Here is an 18,853-nt window from a genome sequence, read left to right as displayed (position 1 = left end):
GGTGAGTGGAAGGGGGGAGTTATCACTACTCTGACCCGTAACACACACCAGGGCTGTTTTGCCCATATGGAATCCATTTGGTACAGCTTACAACAAAAGACTCTTAGAGCAGTTTTAATTCATATGTCTCAACTACTGGGAAAGCTCATACCACTGTAGCAACACACTACTCTTACAGAAATTGTCTGCAAATCATTGAGCTCTATTTTACACTCTTTAAAATTTTCATCAAGCATTTTAAAAAGCAGATCTAATTATGAATATTTTTTTTAAATGTTTCTGTTGAAATCATGACATTCTACCAGCAAATTTTGGGATAAAAAAATATTTCAAATTTTTTTCCTGTCTTTGTTTAACTGCTTTAAAAGAAGGTAGCATACTGGGTTTGGTGAAACATAACTGAAAATTTCAACATTTTGAAAATATTTCCTTTCATTGTTCTTACGAAGGTGATTGGATTAGCTCCCACCAACAGCCCTGTGAGGTTAGTGATCTCCTGCAGTGGTTTGTTTTCATATAGCTTCACCAGGAATGAAGCAGCAGTGCCTGTATTAGCCCTGTGGTGGTGTAAGAGATGCTTAACTAACCACATGGTCTGCTGGTGAAAAAAAAAAAAACATATATTCTCCCTCATAAGCCAGCGATATTACTACGGCTTGGTGCATCACTCATCGAACTTACTGAAGTTGAAAATTTGAGCAATTTGGATTGTAATGGAAGCCGATTACGGGTTGATAGAACAGAGCAGGATGTCAGGGAGACCACATAGTTTTACTTAATAACAAGAGAGTTACCGGTCCATTGACGTTGGATTGGTATAATTCGAGATATGTATTGATGTGTGGCAAAGCAAGCCCTACTGTATACACATATCCTCACACCAATTACTACTTGGCTCGGCAGTTCTCACCATTCATTAGCTGAAGGCCTTGAGCATTTAAAAAGTGGTGCCTGCGACTGGGCAACAAATTGTGGATAAGATCCGTTGGATGATGTAAGGAAATTCGTTGATGTGGTAATTGTTTTTATTTATAGGTAGTCGAAACATCGTTTGTAGCCTGTATATATATAAATCGGTATAACAAAGGGTCATCAGAAAGCATGTGTTGTTCAAGCGTCTGGTGTGGTTGAGAAGAAGGAGGAACCCTTCCCAGGAGGGTTAATGGAGGCTTGTTGCAAGACAAAATTTCTTGTGTGTGTAATGGGTAGAAATTGATCAAGTGTGTTTTACACCTTTGATTGCGGAGATTGTATATGGATTATGAAAGCCTATATGTGAAGCTTGTGATCCTGAGGGAGTGGGAATGAGGTAGCAACAGATAGGCTGTTTTAGATGCTAAGTAGATAATACGTGTTTATTTTGTGTTTTCTTCTGTGAAGTCAAATTGATGATCGGGGAATTGCTGTACCGCTTCTTGTTCACACTCTCAAATCTCCAGGCTCTCCCAGGTTTTATACAACCCTATCTGATAACCTTAGCCAATCAGTAAAACAAATCTCCGTGTGGAATTTTATTAGAAAATATTTACCCGAAACATAAAATGTTTTCACACATTGTACAATTTTCTTTGTACTTTTCGTGGGATTGATGATGTTTGAATCATAAAGATAGCTGTGCTTGACTCCTAGCTGTCTTCTGTGACGCTGTCACTCATTTCTTCAGGCATGCTAACAGTCTGCCTGGGGCTAAGTACGTCAGGGAGTGATTGGTTTCGATGCCAAATAGTTGGATGTCGTGCTGTGGCATACTATTTCGAGGTGAAAATTCAAACCTCTTTTTGCTACAAATGACCTCGTATATCTGCCTACAAGTAAATGGTGAAAATTGTTCGCGGGGTCATTATAATGAAAACTTTTAGATATTTATGATCACTTGCATATTTTTTCCTCTTTCTTTTTCATAAGTGTCATTCTAGGTTTTTGAATCTTTTTTGATGATAGTACTTGCAATTTGGATTCATACTTCCAAATAAATATATTTACCTTTGCACCATCACTGATGATATGTCATTCCTAAATTTTTCTGTTTTTCTGTATTTGTCAGGTTTGGGCCAGGGCTCTAAGCCGCCTCCCTTGACAATGATAAGCCCAGCAGGAGCCAAGCTATCTAGGAACACTGCCACTGTGCCACCGCTGAACCAAGTATCTCCTAGCAACGGCGTCACGTCTATTGGAGCGAACGCCGCACTCAATGCCACAAGGACATCAAGTTTTGCTGCAGCTCTTCGTAAGCTTGCCCATCAGGCAAAAGATCCAGGTAAATTCCTGAAACTAATTTCATGACCTATATGTATCCATCATTAAATCTACCATAATCAGAGCATCCGTGGATTAATTTAGAATTTTGAGAATACTACCAATTGAGGAAAAATGGGAATCTTTGGTCTGCTTTGAGAAATGAAGAAATTTCGCATTGTCTTTTTGGTCAGAATTCAAAACTGGGACAGCCTTCTGTTATAATTTTCCTTGATCAAGAAATTAACAAGGATTGGTATTGTTTTGATTTACTGAATGCTTTGATTAGAGAGAAAATATATTGGTTATTTTTTTCCTTATATATAGATAAAGCCTTGATATGTTTTTTGTTACTGTCTGACATGATACAAGGAAAATATTCCTCACCGAGGTACTGATAGGTGAGGACTTCAGAGAAGTTGGTATAATTGAAAGTCTGATTGGTTTGTTAGTTGTTAGTTGGGTTTATTGGGTTGTTGAGACAGGGTCGCCTTCTAGAGGCCGGTGACTACCTCAATGAATAACATATGGAAGGCCCATCTCATCCCCAGCAATTAGTGTGTTTTTTTTCTCAAGGACCTGGCCATGACATCTTAGACTGGTCAGTTTCCAAACCAACGTGTGGAGAACGTTGAACCTTGTAACATGTAACAGTGGATGTTTCCGTTTCTAGTTACATAGTTTAACACTCTACAGACTGAACTTATGAGGTCGCTTGAAAATAATTGTATCTACATCTATCAAAAATTCATGAGCATGAAAAAGTGATGAAAACAAACCAAATGAACTTGTGACACGGTATCGACTTTTTAACATACTTATCTGTGGGATATATAAATGTTTACAATAAATACAATATCAGGTAAATTGTTTATAGAAAATTTTTTAATTTATAAAAATCTTTTATATTCCTGGGGCGTAAACATTGATCCAGATTACATATAGATAGACAAAGAAATGCCCAGGATCAAAAGAACCTGAAATCCATGTGTTTTATGTTTGTCGTCCTAATCATAAAATCTTCTAACAATAAACGTTCGGAAAAAAACCAAGATAGAAGGTTGAGAGACAACTCCGGAGGATAATTAAGTGGAAGTATCCAATCCGCATGTTACAGATCAATGGCCGACATCTGTATCACTTTTTGTATGATGTTTTGTGTATTCTAAGCTGATACATCAAACACTACTGTTACAATGTAGACCTGAGTTATCTCGTCTACCATCACCACTTATCTCAAACCTGGAGGTGGATTTTGTCAAATTTCATGGAAGTCTTACTGATATTGACAAGTAGGCCTGTGTGTATATATATATGTATTTATGCATAGCTGGTTTTCCAACAGAGATGTTAAAAGTCGTGACCTTTATTATTGGTTTAGGTTTTGAGTCTAGAAGTGGGAGAATTAGTTCTGGCTTATAGAATGATCATCTCAGAGCTCTGAATAAGTTGTGGTTTTAAAGGTGATGGTTTACCTCAGTGATAGAGAATTTCAGAGCTAGAGGATTACATCCTGGTTAAGATAGTAGTAATCTCAACACCTGAATAAGTTGTGGTTTTAAAGGTGATGGTTTACCACAGTGATAGAGAATTTCAGAGCTAGAGGATTACATTCTGGCTTAAATAGTGGTAGTCTCATCACCTGAATAAGTTGTGGTTTTAAAAATGATGGTTTACCTCAGTGATAGAGAATTTCAGAGCTAGGGGAATCTAGCTAAGATAGTGATAATCTCAACACCTGAATAAGTTTGTCTTTGTTTAGAAGTTAATTGTCTGTTACGAAAGTAATTATGTTGTCTCAGAGTCAGGGGAAATAGTCCTGGTTTAAGTAGTTATAGTGTCACAGCGTGGGCTTTAGTCCTGGTTCAGATCATTTTAGTCTTAGAGCCAGGGAGTTTGTCCTGGTTTAAATAGTCATAGTCTCACAGCGTGGGCTTTAGTCCTGGTTCAGATCATTTTAGTCTTGGAGCCAGGGAGTTTGTCCTGGTTTAAATAGTCATAGTCTCACAGCGTGGGTTTTAGTCCTGGTTCAGATCATTTTAGTCTTGGATCCAGGGAGTTTGTCCTGGTTTAAATAGTCATAGTCTCACAGCGTGGGTTTTAGTCCTGGTTCAGATCATTTTAGTCTTAGAGCCAGGGAGTTTGTCCTGGTTTAAATAGTCATAGTCTCACAGCGTGGGTTTTAGTCCTGGTTCAGATCATTTTAGTCTTGGAGCCAGGGAGTTTGTCCTGGTTTAAATAGTCATAGTCTCACAGCGTGGGTTTTAGTCCTGGTTCAGATCATTTTAGTCTTGGAGCCAGGGAGTTTGTCCTGGTTTAAATAGTCATAGTCTCACAGTGTGGGTTTTAGTCCTGGTTCAGATCATTTTAGTCTTGGAGCCAGGGAGTTTGTCCTGGTTTAAATAGTCATAGTCTCACAGTGTGGGTTTTAGTCCTGGTTCAGATCATTTTAGTCTTGGAGCCAGGGAGTTTGTCCTGGTTTAAATAGTCATAGTCTCACAGTGTGGGTTTTAGTCCTGGTTCAGATCATTTTAGTCTTGGAGCCAGGGAGTTTGTCCTGGTTTAAATAGTCATAGTCTCACAGTGTGGGTTTTAGTCCTGGTTCAGATCATTTTAGTCTTGGAGCCAGGGAGTTTGTCCTGGTTTAAATAGTCATAGTCTCACAGTGTGGGTTTTAGTCCTGGTTCAGATCATTTTAGTCTTGGAGCCAGGGAGTTTGTCCTGGTTTAGAGGGTAATAGTCTTAGAGTTGGAGATTAAGTCTTGGTTTGGTGGTGATAGACTTAAAGTTGTATATCTTTAGGTCTACAAGATTTTTGTTGAAGACTTGTATCTGTGTACTGTACATTGTCAATTATTTTGATAATTCTGTGTGTTTTGTGTCACAGAAGAAGGAATTAGCAGCAAACACCCTACCACCCCTGGGAGCTCCAGCACCAGCCCACGGGCAGTCACACCAAAGCGAGGTCCCCCACCCTTGGTTTATAGCAGTCACTCCTCGTCACTAACTTCACCGCCCGTCGTCACCATAGCGCCCACACAGTCACACCCCACTCTCGTCAGCAGTGAGGCAAAACAGGTATGGTATTCAGAGTGACACTCATATATTCATATAGTGCTCCATTTCTTAAAGTGCTTGCTTGTTTTCACTTTTTCAATCATGGATGTCAAAGGTCAAGGTCATTTGTTATTAATTAAAAATTCCATCTCTGTGATTTTGGCTACAAGACAATGAATTTCACTTTTGTGGAATCCTTGTATATACATGAATGGAAATCACCATCTCTTCACATGTGCTCAAGAAATACTACCAGAGACCTGAATTACGTTCTTTAGAATTGTCTGTCTGATAAGAAAATGTAACTGACAGTGTTGAAATTGTCACTTGAAAGTAAAACCGAGATTAATCTGATGGATAGTTTACAATTGTTGATTTTGATTGAATTCAGAGTCTGGAACGGGCACACTCAGTACAGAGCACTGCTTCCTCTGTCTACGATCCGCTCAGCATCAAACAAGATCGAGATAGGCCCCAGTCTACTCACTCCAATCGCGACGATGATCGGGGGTCAATAAAGGACGGGGCTCAGTCACGAAGGTGAGATTGGAGTGCTTTGTAATGAATATGACACTGAAAGAATTAATAGAATAGAAGTTCATATCACACAACTTAGTGTGATGTTTTAAAAACTACATTATTACTTTCATCTGATAACTGTCCAGTGTTAAGGGTACTAGCACTGACATAATCTGATAAATGTCCAGTGTTAAGGGTACTAGCACTGACGTACGTAGTGTACGAGATGGTAAGGTATTGAAAACTTTTTCAGCTGTACTATTAGAAAATAGTGTGATAAGATGGTAAAAAGATTGTAGAAACAAAGTACACAAGATGGTTACAATGTACTGTAGTTGATTCAGCTACCAAATTTTGAAAAAGTTGATGCTTATTAATTTACACATGTGAAAATGGTAGCTATTTTTACAATGATTTGATGTTTCAGACCACATTCTGGTCACAGCTCAACATCTCCGGCAGCTAGCAGAGAGGACCTCGGTAGTCGTGGTTTTCAGCCGTATCGCCCAGGGGAAGATCTGCGACACCAATTGCCACCTACAATGTTCGGCCTTGACCCAACATCGTACCCCTACCCTACGGCCTTCATGCCATCTCACTTCCCTCACCCCGCCTTCAGGTAAGCAAAGAAGGTCACTCATTTTGTACCAGAAATGAAAAGAAAATAATAAGAAATAATCGTATGTTATCTGAAAACAGGATAATTATTTCTGTTCATGTTTCTGGGGGGTTTTTTTTGTTTGAATTAAAAAATATAATCCAAAAAATGTTTTGAAAATTGGAAATTTATTTGACTGTACATGATTGCTACATTATCAATCATATTTACGTGACAGCATCTTAAAAAATCATGTCGTATTGGTTCGGACATCTTTTTAGCAATTGCTATTTACAGCAAATACAGAGACTAGAATTTGACAAAACTTTTAAGTTGATTTCCTTATACATATTGTTTACATTTATACACGATGTGAAACATTCTCACTGAATCTCTGTTTATACATAGGTTTGACGACCCTGTGTTACTGGAGCGATACCGGATGATGCAGCCCCCGTACCTTCAGTTCCCCCACCCCGGGATGATCCCTCCCCCAGGGGTCCACCCATTCCTTGCTGCTGGCAGCAGGTACCCATCTGAGCTTCTTCATCAGCAGTTTGCATTTGGGTCCCAGTCGTCACGCCTCGGCGAACACATATCACCGGCCTTGTCTGAAAGGTATATATAGATATATCAGTAGGCTACCAAGATTTTTTTTTATTTTGATGGCATTGTAATTTTAGCTTTTTATATAAATTTATGTTCATTTGATTTAAATTATCGTTTTTTAATATATTTCTTGTCTCAGTTTATATAAAAATGTGTTTAGAGAGGCATGTCTGATTTGTCTATATTAACTGGTTCTCTTGTTAATAAGCTTTAATCATTTGTTTGTGCTTTGACTTGAACTTGACTTAAAGCTGTGAATATAATTCTTTTTATACAGACAACGATTAGAAGAAGAAAGAATAAGAGAGATGGAACGAGAGAAAGAAAGAGAACGGGATCGAGAGCGTGAACGAGAGAAGGAGCGCGAGGCAGTGTTGCAAAGAGAGAGAGAAAGAGCACGGGAGCGTGAGAAGGAATATGACAAAGAAAAGGCACGAGATTTGTACTACACTCACCAACACCAGGCAGAGCTCCGACTTGACCCTAGGGGACAGGACAGGGACACCAGAGGGCGTGGTGAGGGTCCACTTGGCCTTGCCAATCAGTCCCGCATGGCCAAGGCCGAGGACAGCTCAGGTAGGACACAAATAAGCAACAGCATTCTGATTCTGTGTTTTGTTGTGTTGAGATTAAGGTGAAAATTGCCAATTCAGGTATTTTAAACCACAATTCCTAGACTGTAAAGATTTTGAGTAAAACACATGCCAATTTAACTCAAAAGAATACAGGCTTGCTTAATAGCAAACTAAACATCAGTAGAGCTTCAAATTTTGTAACCTCAAAAATCTTAAGTGTATGGGTTCGACCCCTGCCCTAGGGCAAGAATTGTTTTTGTCTGGAAGCTAGGATCACAGACTAGAGTGTTCTGTTGGTGTTATATTCTTGGACAAGTAGTCCTTAATGTCTTTGACAGTGCAATGGGTTTTCAACAAGTTTTTCTCTTTGGTAGCTACCAGCTATTACAAGACGACTCTTGCTCAAACCGACCCTGTCTATTCATGACGCGAAAAAAAAAAAATTCAAACGAACAAATGATACTTGTGGTTAAGAGTTCCAAACATTTCCTGCTAGTATCTTTATTTGAACATTTATGTGACTACCTTACCAACCATATTTGGTGAAACTTTGTTGAAGTCTATTATTTAGTGAAGCTCTGATTTGGTTATAGGGTCTAAGTACAGTTCTATGATGCACGGGAGCCAGAGAGATATGTATGGAGACAGAACGGAAAAGGTACATCCGTACAATGACCACCCACCAAGGATGGAAGCCGAGAGGGATAAATATGGCCGTGAAACAAGTTACGATGACCGCAGGAAGTCAGACATTCATCCTCATTCCAGTGAACAATCCTTGCTCAAGGTGAGTTGTGTTGTATATAGATTTTATACGGACCCAGAGCATAAAAAATATTACTCTCCTTTAAAGGACAAATGAAAAAAGTCTGTATTTTTCTATTTTTAAAAGTCATTGATTTAGAACTTATGACATAAGAGAAAAAAAGTCATACGCAAATAAAAAAAAAACTTTTATAGAAAACATTGTGATACTAAAATCAATGTGATGTCATAGGCCTCTCAGAAAATGATTAAAAACCTCAATCTAGAAATAGGAAAATTCAATTTACATTGTGAGACTCACTCATACATACGTGTAGCCTAGTCAGAGTTCAGAAGTCTAGATCATATATGAACTACTTTTTGTAATTAATGACAAATATGAAAACAGTGACGACAAAAGGGGTTATGTTTTAAATTCTTTTTTTCAGAACATAGACAAACATGAGTTTGAGAAAAGAGCATACTCGTTAGCATTCGCAGACAAACAGAATATGGCAGACAAAGAACGTCACTCGTCCTCATCGCATCCTCCGTCATCCCAGTACTCATCTCTTCACCATGCAGATCTCGCCCACAAAGCCTCCAAAGACTTCTTCCGACCATTTGACACAGCAAACATTCTCACTAATGGCTTCAATGGCTCTCATGATTATGAAAAATACTCAGCTCACAACAGCAAGTCTAGCGAAAGGACAAGTAAGTCTCCTGCCTCCATGAGTCGCTCTAGTCTAGAAGCCAGTCAGGAGCGACGGGCCATACTCGAAGAATCCGTGTTGCATATTAAAAATCCACGGGACAGTCATCTGGCTCAAAGACGAATGTCGGAGGAAACGATGTGGCCAGGTCGAAAGTCTGGAGAGGAATCGTTACTACTGAGGTCGACTGAAGAGCTCCAAAGGAGATTCTCTGGTGTTGATCGTCGCAATAGGAGAACACCCGAAGAGGTGTCGTCTAATACAAGCCATAATGAATACAAAAATTTTCTGAACAATAATATTATAATGAACATGGAGAAAAATAATCAGGATTCTAAATCGTTACAGAAAGAAACGATGTCTGAATCTTCCAATTCCAATTTTGAACACAAAAATTCAACAGCTCTACCATCAACTTTTCATTACCCATACATGAAACATATCCACTCAGTGGTCAGCCGTCTCGATATGGAGGAAAGGAAACTCAGGGAGCAGCGTCTACGCAGCGACTACAACAGTGATGACAGCGACGTCGAATCAGAGGACGAGGAAATCAAGCGGCAACGACTTTTATTTATTCGTAGCGGACCTCCAATACCACTGGATACCTCCAAACCAAAGATAAAGTTTTTAAATCAACTAGGCCTTACATCACATCGAGTCAAGAGAGGTATGTATAAGTATGTTTGAAACTGTTGTATTCTGTTATAAGGCATGCCTGGCAATAAGCCCAATGTTATTTATTGTAGTTTTAATGGAAATGGCAACAGATGCTATATCATAATCCTGTAATAAGCCCTTTTCTCTACTTTGAGTCACTGGTAATGATATAGCCACTTGAGTTCCTGTAATAAGCCCATCTCATGATTTTGAGACAGAAGTACTTGTGTCCCCTTTGCTTATTGCAGGATGAAAACAGAGGAGATTACTCTCTTTGAACTAAATTTCAAGCAGAAAAGAAACAAAAAAAATACTAATTTGAAGAATTCATGCTTTGATTTAAACATTCATTCAGGAAGACAAATGGATGAGAGGCACCCTAACAGCTGATGTATTTTTTTTACATAATTAAAGAAGCTGACATGTACATGCTTTGTTTATATCTGTGTAAAGCTACAAACACTCATCAGGATTTCTCTTTAACTGTTGAACCCTTATCATGTTGGATAAATCAAACCCTAGCTTATTTCTGGGATTTTTTTTGTAATTTGAAATGTCACGTGACTGTTTACATACAGACTTGGAACATCAGAAGCAACGTAAGCGAAGGCGGTCTCTCCGTGAACGGAGCATTAGTCCGGTGCTGCTGGCAGATGGAGAATCGACCGAGGACTCAGCCCCAAGTCTCTCCCTCTCTCAGGATCTCAACTCTGATGCCCTTTGTCAGGAACAAGATTACCCAGAAAAATGCTCCTTCCTCAGCTCCATGAAGCTGAGCACCATCAGCCCAGACAAAAAGAAGGGTAAGGGACATAACTCTTGAAATATAAAAGATATATACTGTAGAAAAACATTCAGAGGAGAACCTGCGGTGTTTTGAAATTTGCCACAATATATCATGATACTACTGTTACAAACTAGTGAGATGTGGTTGAGAAATTGAAATGAACTTTTGCAACAGTAAAACCCTGATATACCACCCAAAATTTCAAAATTAAGATTATCTCTATTTTAATTAATTTGGTATTGAAAGAGCAAATCATAACAGTTTAGTGCCATTTTTGTGCACAATTTGAAGAATCTGAGCTACCTTGCTCAGGATTGGTGACAGCAGTTATATTAAAATCAGACAACCTTTTGGTATCACGCTCATTTTCATGACATGGGATGGGGGGAGAAATTTGCTGATGGCATATTGTGGTTATACTGCTACAAATTATTTTGATTGACCAATCAAATGTTGGTTTTAACATCTTAAATGAATTAAAATCTTCCATGGACAGCAAGAACATGTCAACTTTGGGTAAAACTCTCTCATGGACAAAACCTGTGAGCTGGTGTGTTAGCAACTGAGGTCAAAACTACTGTAGATTATGTTTTCAAAAAATCTTGAAAGTACATCAGAATTAGGACCTGAACTGATCATTCTTATACCGTAAGAAAATTTCTTGTTAACTGTTATACAGATTCAGCATACAGATATGGATTGGTTTGTTTTTTTTCTTTAAATAAGATTAATTTGGAAATTGACAAAATTTACATCTCTTCCGAATATTTAATGCTCAACTGAATTTGTGCATCCATAACCAGGGAAACTTCTGAAATTTCCTGAATTTTTCTTGGCATTCATATTTTGCGAAGTGCTGCAATTGGTTTGGCTGGTTGTGGCTGAATAATTTCTTGGGGGGTGATTTCTGGATGATATATGGCATGTATGCGAAAGTTTTGATAAATTTATGCTGACACAAATATAGTAAAGGTTTTTTGTGTGGTTTTTGTTTAAGTTTTAAATTCATATCATTAATATTTTTTTTCTAATTTCAAACTATCTATTTTTTTTTCATGATTAATTTACTTCATCCTTGAAAATAGGACAAAAAAGAACCCCCTAAAAAAATTTTAAAATGTTAACATGTACGGCCTTTTATTTTGTTGTTGTACATAAATTACCATCAATTATATAGCAGTTGTATTATGTAGATAAAAAAATGAAAATATAAGAACACCCAACAACATCTTCTTTATGTCATATTGGTACCAATTTCTTTTACACCGGAAGGTGACAGCTTTTCAGACTTTTGAGACTGTTTGCCCTCACTGTAGGAAAGAAGACTCCTTGTCAAGATAACAGAATATAAGTTAGACAAGGGTTTTACACTGGTTGTATGAATCAGTGTTATTTCTTTTTAACTTTGTTAATTTTAGGTTTAGAGTGAAATTATTGCACTCTGATTTCTGTAAGTTGAAATGTGTAAAGATTAGACTGGTTTAATGGATGATATAGAGAAAACAGGATGTAAATTTAGGGATCGAGAGGAGCGTGTCAAGTACAGCATAGAGAAGTCAGGATATAAATTTAGGGGTCGAGAGGAGCGTGTCAAGTACAGCATAGAGAAGTCAGGATATAGATTTAGGGATCTGTCAAGTACAGCATAGAGAAGTCAGGATATAGATTTAGGGACTGGTTTACAGCATAGAGAAGTCAGGATATAGATTAGGGAGAAGCATAGAGAAGTCAGGATATAGATTTAGGGATCGAGAGGAGCGTGTCAAGTACAGCATAGAGAAGTCAGGATATAGATTTAGGGATCGAGAGGAGCGTGTCAAGTACAGCATAGAGAAGTCAGGATATAGATTTAGGGATCGAGAGGAGCGTGTCAAGTACAGCATAGAGAAGTCAGGATATAGATTTAGGGATAGAGAGGAGCGTGTCAAGTACAGCATAGAGAAGTCAGGATATAGATTTAGGGATCGAGAGGAGCGTGTCAAGTACAGCATAGAGAAGTCAGGATATAGATTTAGGGATAGAGAGGAGCGTGTCAAGTACAGCATAGAGAAGTCAGGATATAGATTTAAATTGTCAAGTACAGCATAGAGAAGTCAGGATATAGATTTAGGAGAGTGTCAAGTACAGCATAGAGAAGTCAGGATATAGATTTAGGGATAGAGAGGAGCGTGTCAAGAGAGGAGAGTGTATAGATTTAGGGGTCGAGAGGAGCGTGTCAAGTACAGCATAGAGAAGTCAGGATATAGATTTAGGGATAGAGAGGAGCGTGTCAAGTACAGCATAGAGAAGTCAGGATATAGATTTAGGGGTCGAGAGGAGAGTGTTAAGTACAGCATAGAGAAGTCAGGATATAGATTTAGGGATAGAGAGGAGCGTGTCAAGTACAGCATAGAGAAGTCAGGATATAAATTTAGGGGTCGAGAGGAGAGTGTTAAGTACAGCATAGAGAAGACAGGATGTAAATTTAGGGGTCGAGAGGAGAGTGTTAAGTACAGCATAGAGAAGTCAGGATATAAATTTATAGAATGTTACGTACAGCATAGAGAAGACAGAGTAGATTTAGAGAGTGTCAAGTACAGCATAGAGAAGTCAGGATATAAATTTAGGGGTCGAGAGGAGAGTGTTAAGTACAGCATAGAGAAGTCAGGATATAAATTTAGGGGTCGAGAGGAGAGTGTTAAGTACAACATAGAGAAGTCAGGATATAAATTTAGGGGTCGAGAGGAGAGTGTTAAGTACAGCATAGAGAATACAGGATGTAAATTTAGGGGTCGAGAGGAGAGTGTTAAGTACAACATAGAGGAGTCAGGATATAAATTTACGGGTCGAGGGGAGAGTGTTAAGTACAGCATAGAGAATACAGGATGTAAATTTAGGGGTCTGGAGGACAGCAATTACAGTATATTGGGAAAGGACTGAAATATACATTTAGGGTTGGCATTATTTTCTATGAAAATCTGCAAATTTACAGAGATTTGAAATTCTGTAAGTCTCTATTTGAAATATTGATTTATTATGTTAAGTTAGTATTTTATGAATAATTTTTTTTTTAAACTTTCATATTTTTACATTTACCTTTCATTTTTGAATTTTGTCACTTGTATTTTTCTCTTTTTTTTTTTTTTTTTTTTTTGCTGGTTTAGTTAATTCTTGATTTTTTTTCTGAGTTATTGGGATTATTTTAGTTTCTGTTGTTCTTGCAGAAATGAACCACATCCAGCAAATATGTGAGGTAGACAGGTTACGGAGGCTAGCAAACTCAGGTAGTTACTTAAGCTGTTAGCATTTCATAGTTGGAATGTCTGTAATTTGTTAATAGACAATCTTACAAGAATTTCCATTTGTAGAAGATTTTGTGAAAAAAAATCATAAATTTTTTCATTTTTTTGTTTTCAGGTATGGTAGAATATTTTCAATATTATTTGAAATGGAAAGGAATATAAGAATCTGTTTATCACATAACGTGCAAATATTGGCAAAACAGGATTTTATAATTGGACTCATACAAAATTTAGATGGATGATATCACAGTAAAGCACTCTTTTTGGTGACATCACAATCCATATGATGCCGTGTAGCTATGTGTCGCTATATGAACAGTGCAAACCTTAAGCCAATTACATCAATTTTATGAAATGGATGTTAAGACGCTGATGAACTGGTAGTTATGTGATAAAATTCTTTCATCATAGACCAATTATTTTGGTATGATTTATTCTTTTATTATTTTTTCTTTTCTTTTTTTATGCTCTGAAATTTTTTTGGGGAGCATGTAGTTGCCGTCTTGTTTCTTTTAACATTGTAATTTTAAAATATTCAGATTTGACATAAAACTGAAGGAGTGTAACATTGTTTGGCTAATATAGAAATATGCTTGTCAACATATTCAATGGCAAAACATGAAAACACATGTGCTGTGATAAAATCAAGGTTGACAAGCTCGTTTTGCATATGCCAATCAACATTGCAGTCTAGCAGTTGAAAGGAAAAGATGTAGGGCTTGTAGTTGTATTTCGTGACCTTTTTGTACTTAAAGGCGTGAAGAGAAAATCCAGTGAAAGCTCGGCAGAAGGCAGCATTGGGTCAAAAATGTTACTACTGGACAAGGATGGAGGTAAAACCAAACCTAACAGTAGTCTGATGCCAAGCAACTCGTTCAACTCAACGGACAAGACAGCCATTTTGTTTCCAAACAAGAACAAAAAGAAGATGCTCAGTCGAGAATTTGCTCAGGAATTCCATGAATCTGTTCTTCAGACGACACGACAAAAGGAACTTAATAACAGAATAGGTGAGGCTTTATAAATCTGTTCTGTAAGGATCAAGATGAAAGTAACGTAATGATAAATTAGATAAGATTTTAATTAAGATGAAACAGTATCAAACTGAGAGAAAATCGACTAGGAAAGAATACTCAGCCTCCCTGTAAAAATTATGATCAAAATGTCATTTTGAGATTCTTAACTCAAGTAAGACCTCATTGGTTAAAATTTGTCATCATGATATTGTTCACAAACATATTTGGTTTTAAGGAACATTGAAAAAGAGGAGACACATATTTTTTCTATTCAATTCTATTTTCTTACCTTTTACAGCTCTTTTTTACATATGTGAAATGATCTGTTCAGTGATATATAACTTTATGATTTGTCTCAGGAATGGCACCGAATCGACCAACTGATATGAAGATGTTCTCTGGTAAAGGCGAGTTACCCAGTGTGTCCAGACTGGCTAGTAACTCAGGCAGCAGTAAGGCTGGATCCTCAGCCGGAGGGTCAGCTGGGTGTCGGACTGATCACGATACAAATGGCGGTGTACAACGTTGGCCAGGGATTGACAGTCTTCTGGAGGCGTACCAGCACCACTCAGAAGGTGAGGCAGATCAGGATCAGATCCTTTCAGTGGTAAAGGGAAGATAACTCCAATCAGGTTTCCTTTGATTTAGCATAAGAGGGATATTTTTTAAAAATATTTATGCCACGGCGAACTGAAAACAAAATTGTTTAAAGTATGGTATTATTTAAATCACTTCTCAAATAACTGATTGATTTACATGGAATTGACATTAAATTAAAATTTGTAACACATAAACATGGTCTTAACCCATTCTTATTGAACCACTGATTAAATTTCTGTACTACTTAAAAATTGAGTTGCTCTTTTTCCAAATCATTGTTACTGTATCCTTCTCATGCTACTGAGATCCTGTAAAGTTGAACACAATTAGTTTCAATTTATTTTTCTTCAATCACAGAACAAAAGCTGGAGCGAGGCATTTTGATGGAACGTTGTCACCATCTTCAAACTGATAACCAGGATCTCAACAGGACGGCCGAGAGTCTCAGCAAACGCATGGCGGTCAGTATTTAACAAAAATGACTGAAAATTTGCCGGGGGTACCTTTAATACATGTCAGTAAGAAGATTTTTCCACTTTCATAATTCTCCAGTTATCAGCACATGTGGGTGATAGCCCCACCCATAAATATTATAGTCTTAGTACTGCCACCAACTGATGCTATATCATTGCTTTGTCATAGCCCACATCCTCTGACATTGTATCTGAGCATTGAGAGAAGGGAGATAACTCAAATATAATTTTTTATTTGGAGCTCTCCTGTGTAGAGGAAAATGTTTAAGAAAGAAATATGAAAGATGGAAGGCAAAAACAAACAAAAAAAAAAAGTTTAAGAAATATAAACGAAAGATAGACGATTGGTTTCAAATGTTTTGTGGAATGGGTTATTGTGACCGGAACTTATCATTCCAGCTAATTTCAAGATAATATGGTATTACTGTTCAAGTCTATTGATAAGCTAAGAGGGACAATACATTACCCCTAACTTAAAGTTAAAGATGATAAAACAGCATTAAATAGTAAATTTTCTTAACAGATGTAAGTTGGCTTCTTACAAGGAATAGCCTAATTGCCAGATCGAAATGTAAAACTGTAGATCCTGGCTTAAAGATCTTTGGGGACCCTGATCGACTTATTTGAAACTGTCGAACAGGGTAGCTGTTAATGATAATGTTGCTGCTTTGGCATTACAAAGAAAGGATATCATGATATATGGTAGATAGTGTGGTTGATGTAAATTTGAGTGTGTATGTGTTTGTGTGTGTGTGTGTGCATCAATTGATGATGTCACCAAAGTATGTGTACACATGAATTGTGATGTTGTCCCTACCATCAAGAGCAGATATTGATCAATTGGTTTATTGATTTATTTTATTGGTTTCTTGCATTTGGTTGTTTGATGGAATTTTTCATATACAAATTGAAAAGTCAATGTCATTTTGTTAGTGGAAAAGTAATGTTTGTCTTTATGTATTGCAGGAGTTGATAGAACAAAAAAGGCAGGCAAGCAATGCGAGGAACAAACTACAGGAGTCTATAGACAGTCTGAAGAAATGTACACGTGACATTCGGTGATGGTTGAAGTCTACATCTACAAAATTACCCTCCAATTGTGATATAGCGCAATATCTTAAACCAAGTGGACCATGTGCAAAATTGATTTTAAACAACATATGAACAGAGACTTTGAACGAAGATTTACAAGTGATGCATATATGAAATATATATATCATTGATTTAATCCAGATCGGATTAAAAACTTTTCGTCGGACTCAAGTTTACTTTTTCTGACTTTTCATTTCTCGTGTACATGTGATTCCAGATCATACCTTCATTTATCATCATAATTTATCGGGAGCCTTGATCAACGTCACTGCCTAGCAAAGAAAACATTTCATTATGCGTATCATTATATTTAAAACCATTGCTATAGTATCGGGTATGTGTTGAAACCAAAGGTTTGATTTCTTTCAAAAAAATCATAGATTTACACGTCTACAGTATATTGTTTTGCAAGAAAAAAATATGAATTGTTTTTGTATCTCTTTATAATTTTAATTTCTACAAACATTTATGTTATAAACATCGAGTTAATTATGAATAGCTAGACAATAATGCTGTCTATGTGCGTGTTTTAACTCGATTTTTTTGTTTCTTTTATGAGTGATAGTGTAATGCTGCAATTTTATTGCTGTATTTAAATTAAAAATTTTACGTCTTCAAAATGTTGCGACGAGGATAGCGTTGTTAATATAACACTTTTAAAGGAGATTTAATGTGCTGGTAAATAACGATGGAATAGATGATGGGTGTTTCCATTAAAAACATTTCTTTGGAATTTTAGTGTTTTTGTTTTTCTTCATGGTTATTCTCACTTTATGTCCTAGTAACAGGCAGGGTCATTTAATAATATGCAGGTTTGGTTGATGGAGGAAAGCTGGAGTTCCCAGAGAAAAATCACTGACCTACAGCCAATACCTGGCAACTGCCCCGTGTAGGCCTCAGAACACATGACCTAGAGGTGGAGTGCTAGTGATAAAGACAGACACCTATCACCACAGCCCCTTTTCTTCTGTTGTAAGGATGACAGATTCAAGACTGTAATATGACATGTATAATAAACATTGTAACTTTACTCAAACTCTGGTTTATTAACTTAAAAGCTGTAGATCGAATATGACATTGTTTGAATTTGGGAGTCACTTCATCCAAAATAATACCAGTAGGTACCAGATGAAGAAAGACCAGAGGGGGAAGGTTTTTAAGGGGACAAATGATTATTATTCTCTAACCACAATTAGCATTAAGTTGCCCTGTATAACAGGTTGATATAGCCTGAAAGAACTGTGCAACATCGCTGGGTGATTGTTATTCTGTGTTCTGCATTATCTACTGAAATTTTGAATGATATATTTGAATCAGGTACCAGACAAAGATTTCATTTTTCCTCAATTCTCTGCTGTGCCTGAAGATTCTGCTTGGTAACAATTCTTCCTAAACATGAGCAAAATGAAAACCCCTTTTATTGATATTGACTTTGAAGTCAACAAAAAAGGGTTCTTTCATATCATCCAGTTACAAGGACAATGATTTCCATTAAAAAAATTTCGTGAAAATCTGATGATTATTTTAGGAGTTGCGTTCACAAGGCTCCACTATGAGCAAGCTACATATACAAAGTTGAAAATGGCATAAATCTTACAAAAATCAACGAAACAAAAAATCGCCCCTTCATGCACATCTACCCATTGTAGTAGTGACATTGAGAAAGTTTCATGAAAATCTGATGATGAGTTCAGGAGGAGTTGCGTTCACAAGAAATGGACGGACAGAGGGAGAAGATGATGCCAATATACCACCGCCTCCAGCGGCGTATAAAAATTTACATATCCCTGGCCTGTTTGAATATGCGAGTGTAATGGTTATCCCAGTAAAACATCTAGTTGACCCTAGGACTCCCAAAATTAATCACTCTTTGTTCCTCGGCAAATTACCC

At 37.2% G+C, this 18,853-nt stretch overlaps 1 protein-coding gene across 2 annotated transcripts in view; it reads left to right on the top strand.

Moving 5' to 3' along the window:
- The window catches only part of LOC132560003 (genetic suppressor element 1-like), an 85,303-nt gene extending 67,608 nt beyond the window's left edge, over positions 1–17,695 (top strand). Inside the window, exons 3-16 of one of the 2 annotated variants that reach the window (XM_060224657.1) lie at positions 2,045–2,257; positions 5,123–5,313; positions 5,684–5,832; positions 6,239–6,430; positions 6,818–7,027; positions 7,296–7,594; positions 8,187–8,380; positions 8,787–9,723; positions 10,292–10,516; positions 13,704–13,763; positions 14,537–14,791; positions 15,157–15,372; positions 15,755–15,858; positions 16,837–17,695. In XM_060224657.1, coding sequence (XP_060080640.1) covers positions 2,045–2,257; positions 5,123–5,313; positions 5,684–5,832; positions 6,239–6,430; positions 6,818–7,027; positions 7,296–7,594; positions 8,187–8,380; positions 8,787–9,723; positions 10,292–10,516; positions 13,704–13,763; positions 14,537–14,791; positions 15,157–15,372; positions 15,755–15,858; positions 16,837–16,932 — 3,341 coding nt within the window. In that variant the 3' untranslated portion in view covers positions 16,933–17,695. The remainder of the gene's footprint in view (positions 1–2,044; positions 2,258–5,122; positions 5,314–5,683; positions 5,833–6,238; positions 6,431–6,817; positions 7,028–7,295; positions 7,595–8,186; positions 8,381–8,786; positions 9,724–10,291; positions 10,517–13,703; positions 13,764–14,536; positions 14,792–15,156; positions 15,373–15,754; positions 15,859–16,836) is intronic. The other variant, XM_060224658.1, reaches the window with a different exon arrangement.
- The last annotated feature ends 1,158 nt before the right edge of the window (positions 17,696–18,853 follow it).

Source organism: Ylistrum balloti, unplaced genomic scaffold (genome assembly GCF_031769215.1).
Source record: "Ylistrum balloti isolate Yb309-2 unplaced genomic scaffold, AGI_CSIRO_Ybal_v1 Utg371002, whole genome shotgun sequence".
NCBI lineage: Eukaryota > Metazoa > Mollusca > Bivalvia > Pectinida > Pectinidae > Ylistrum > Ylistrum balloti.
Note: the sequence above shows the minus strand (reverse complement) of the source record. Positions and strands in the feature narration are given on the sequence as shown.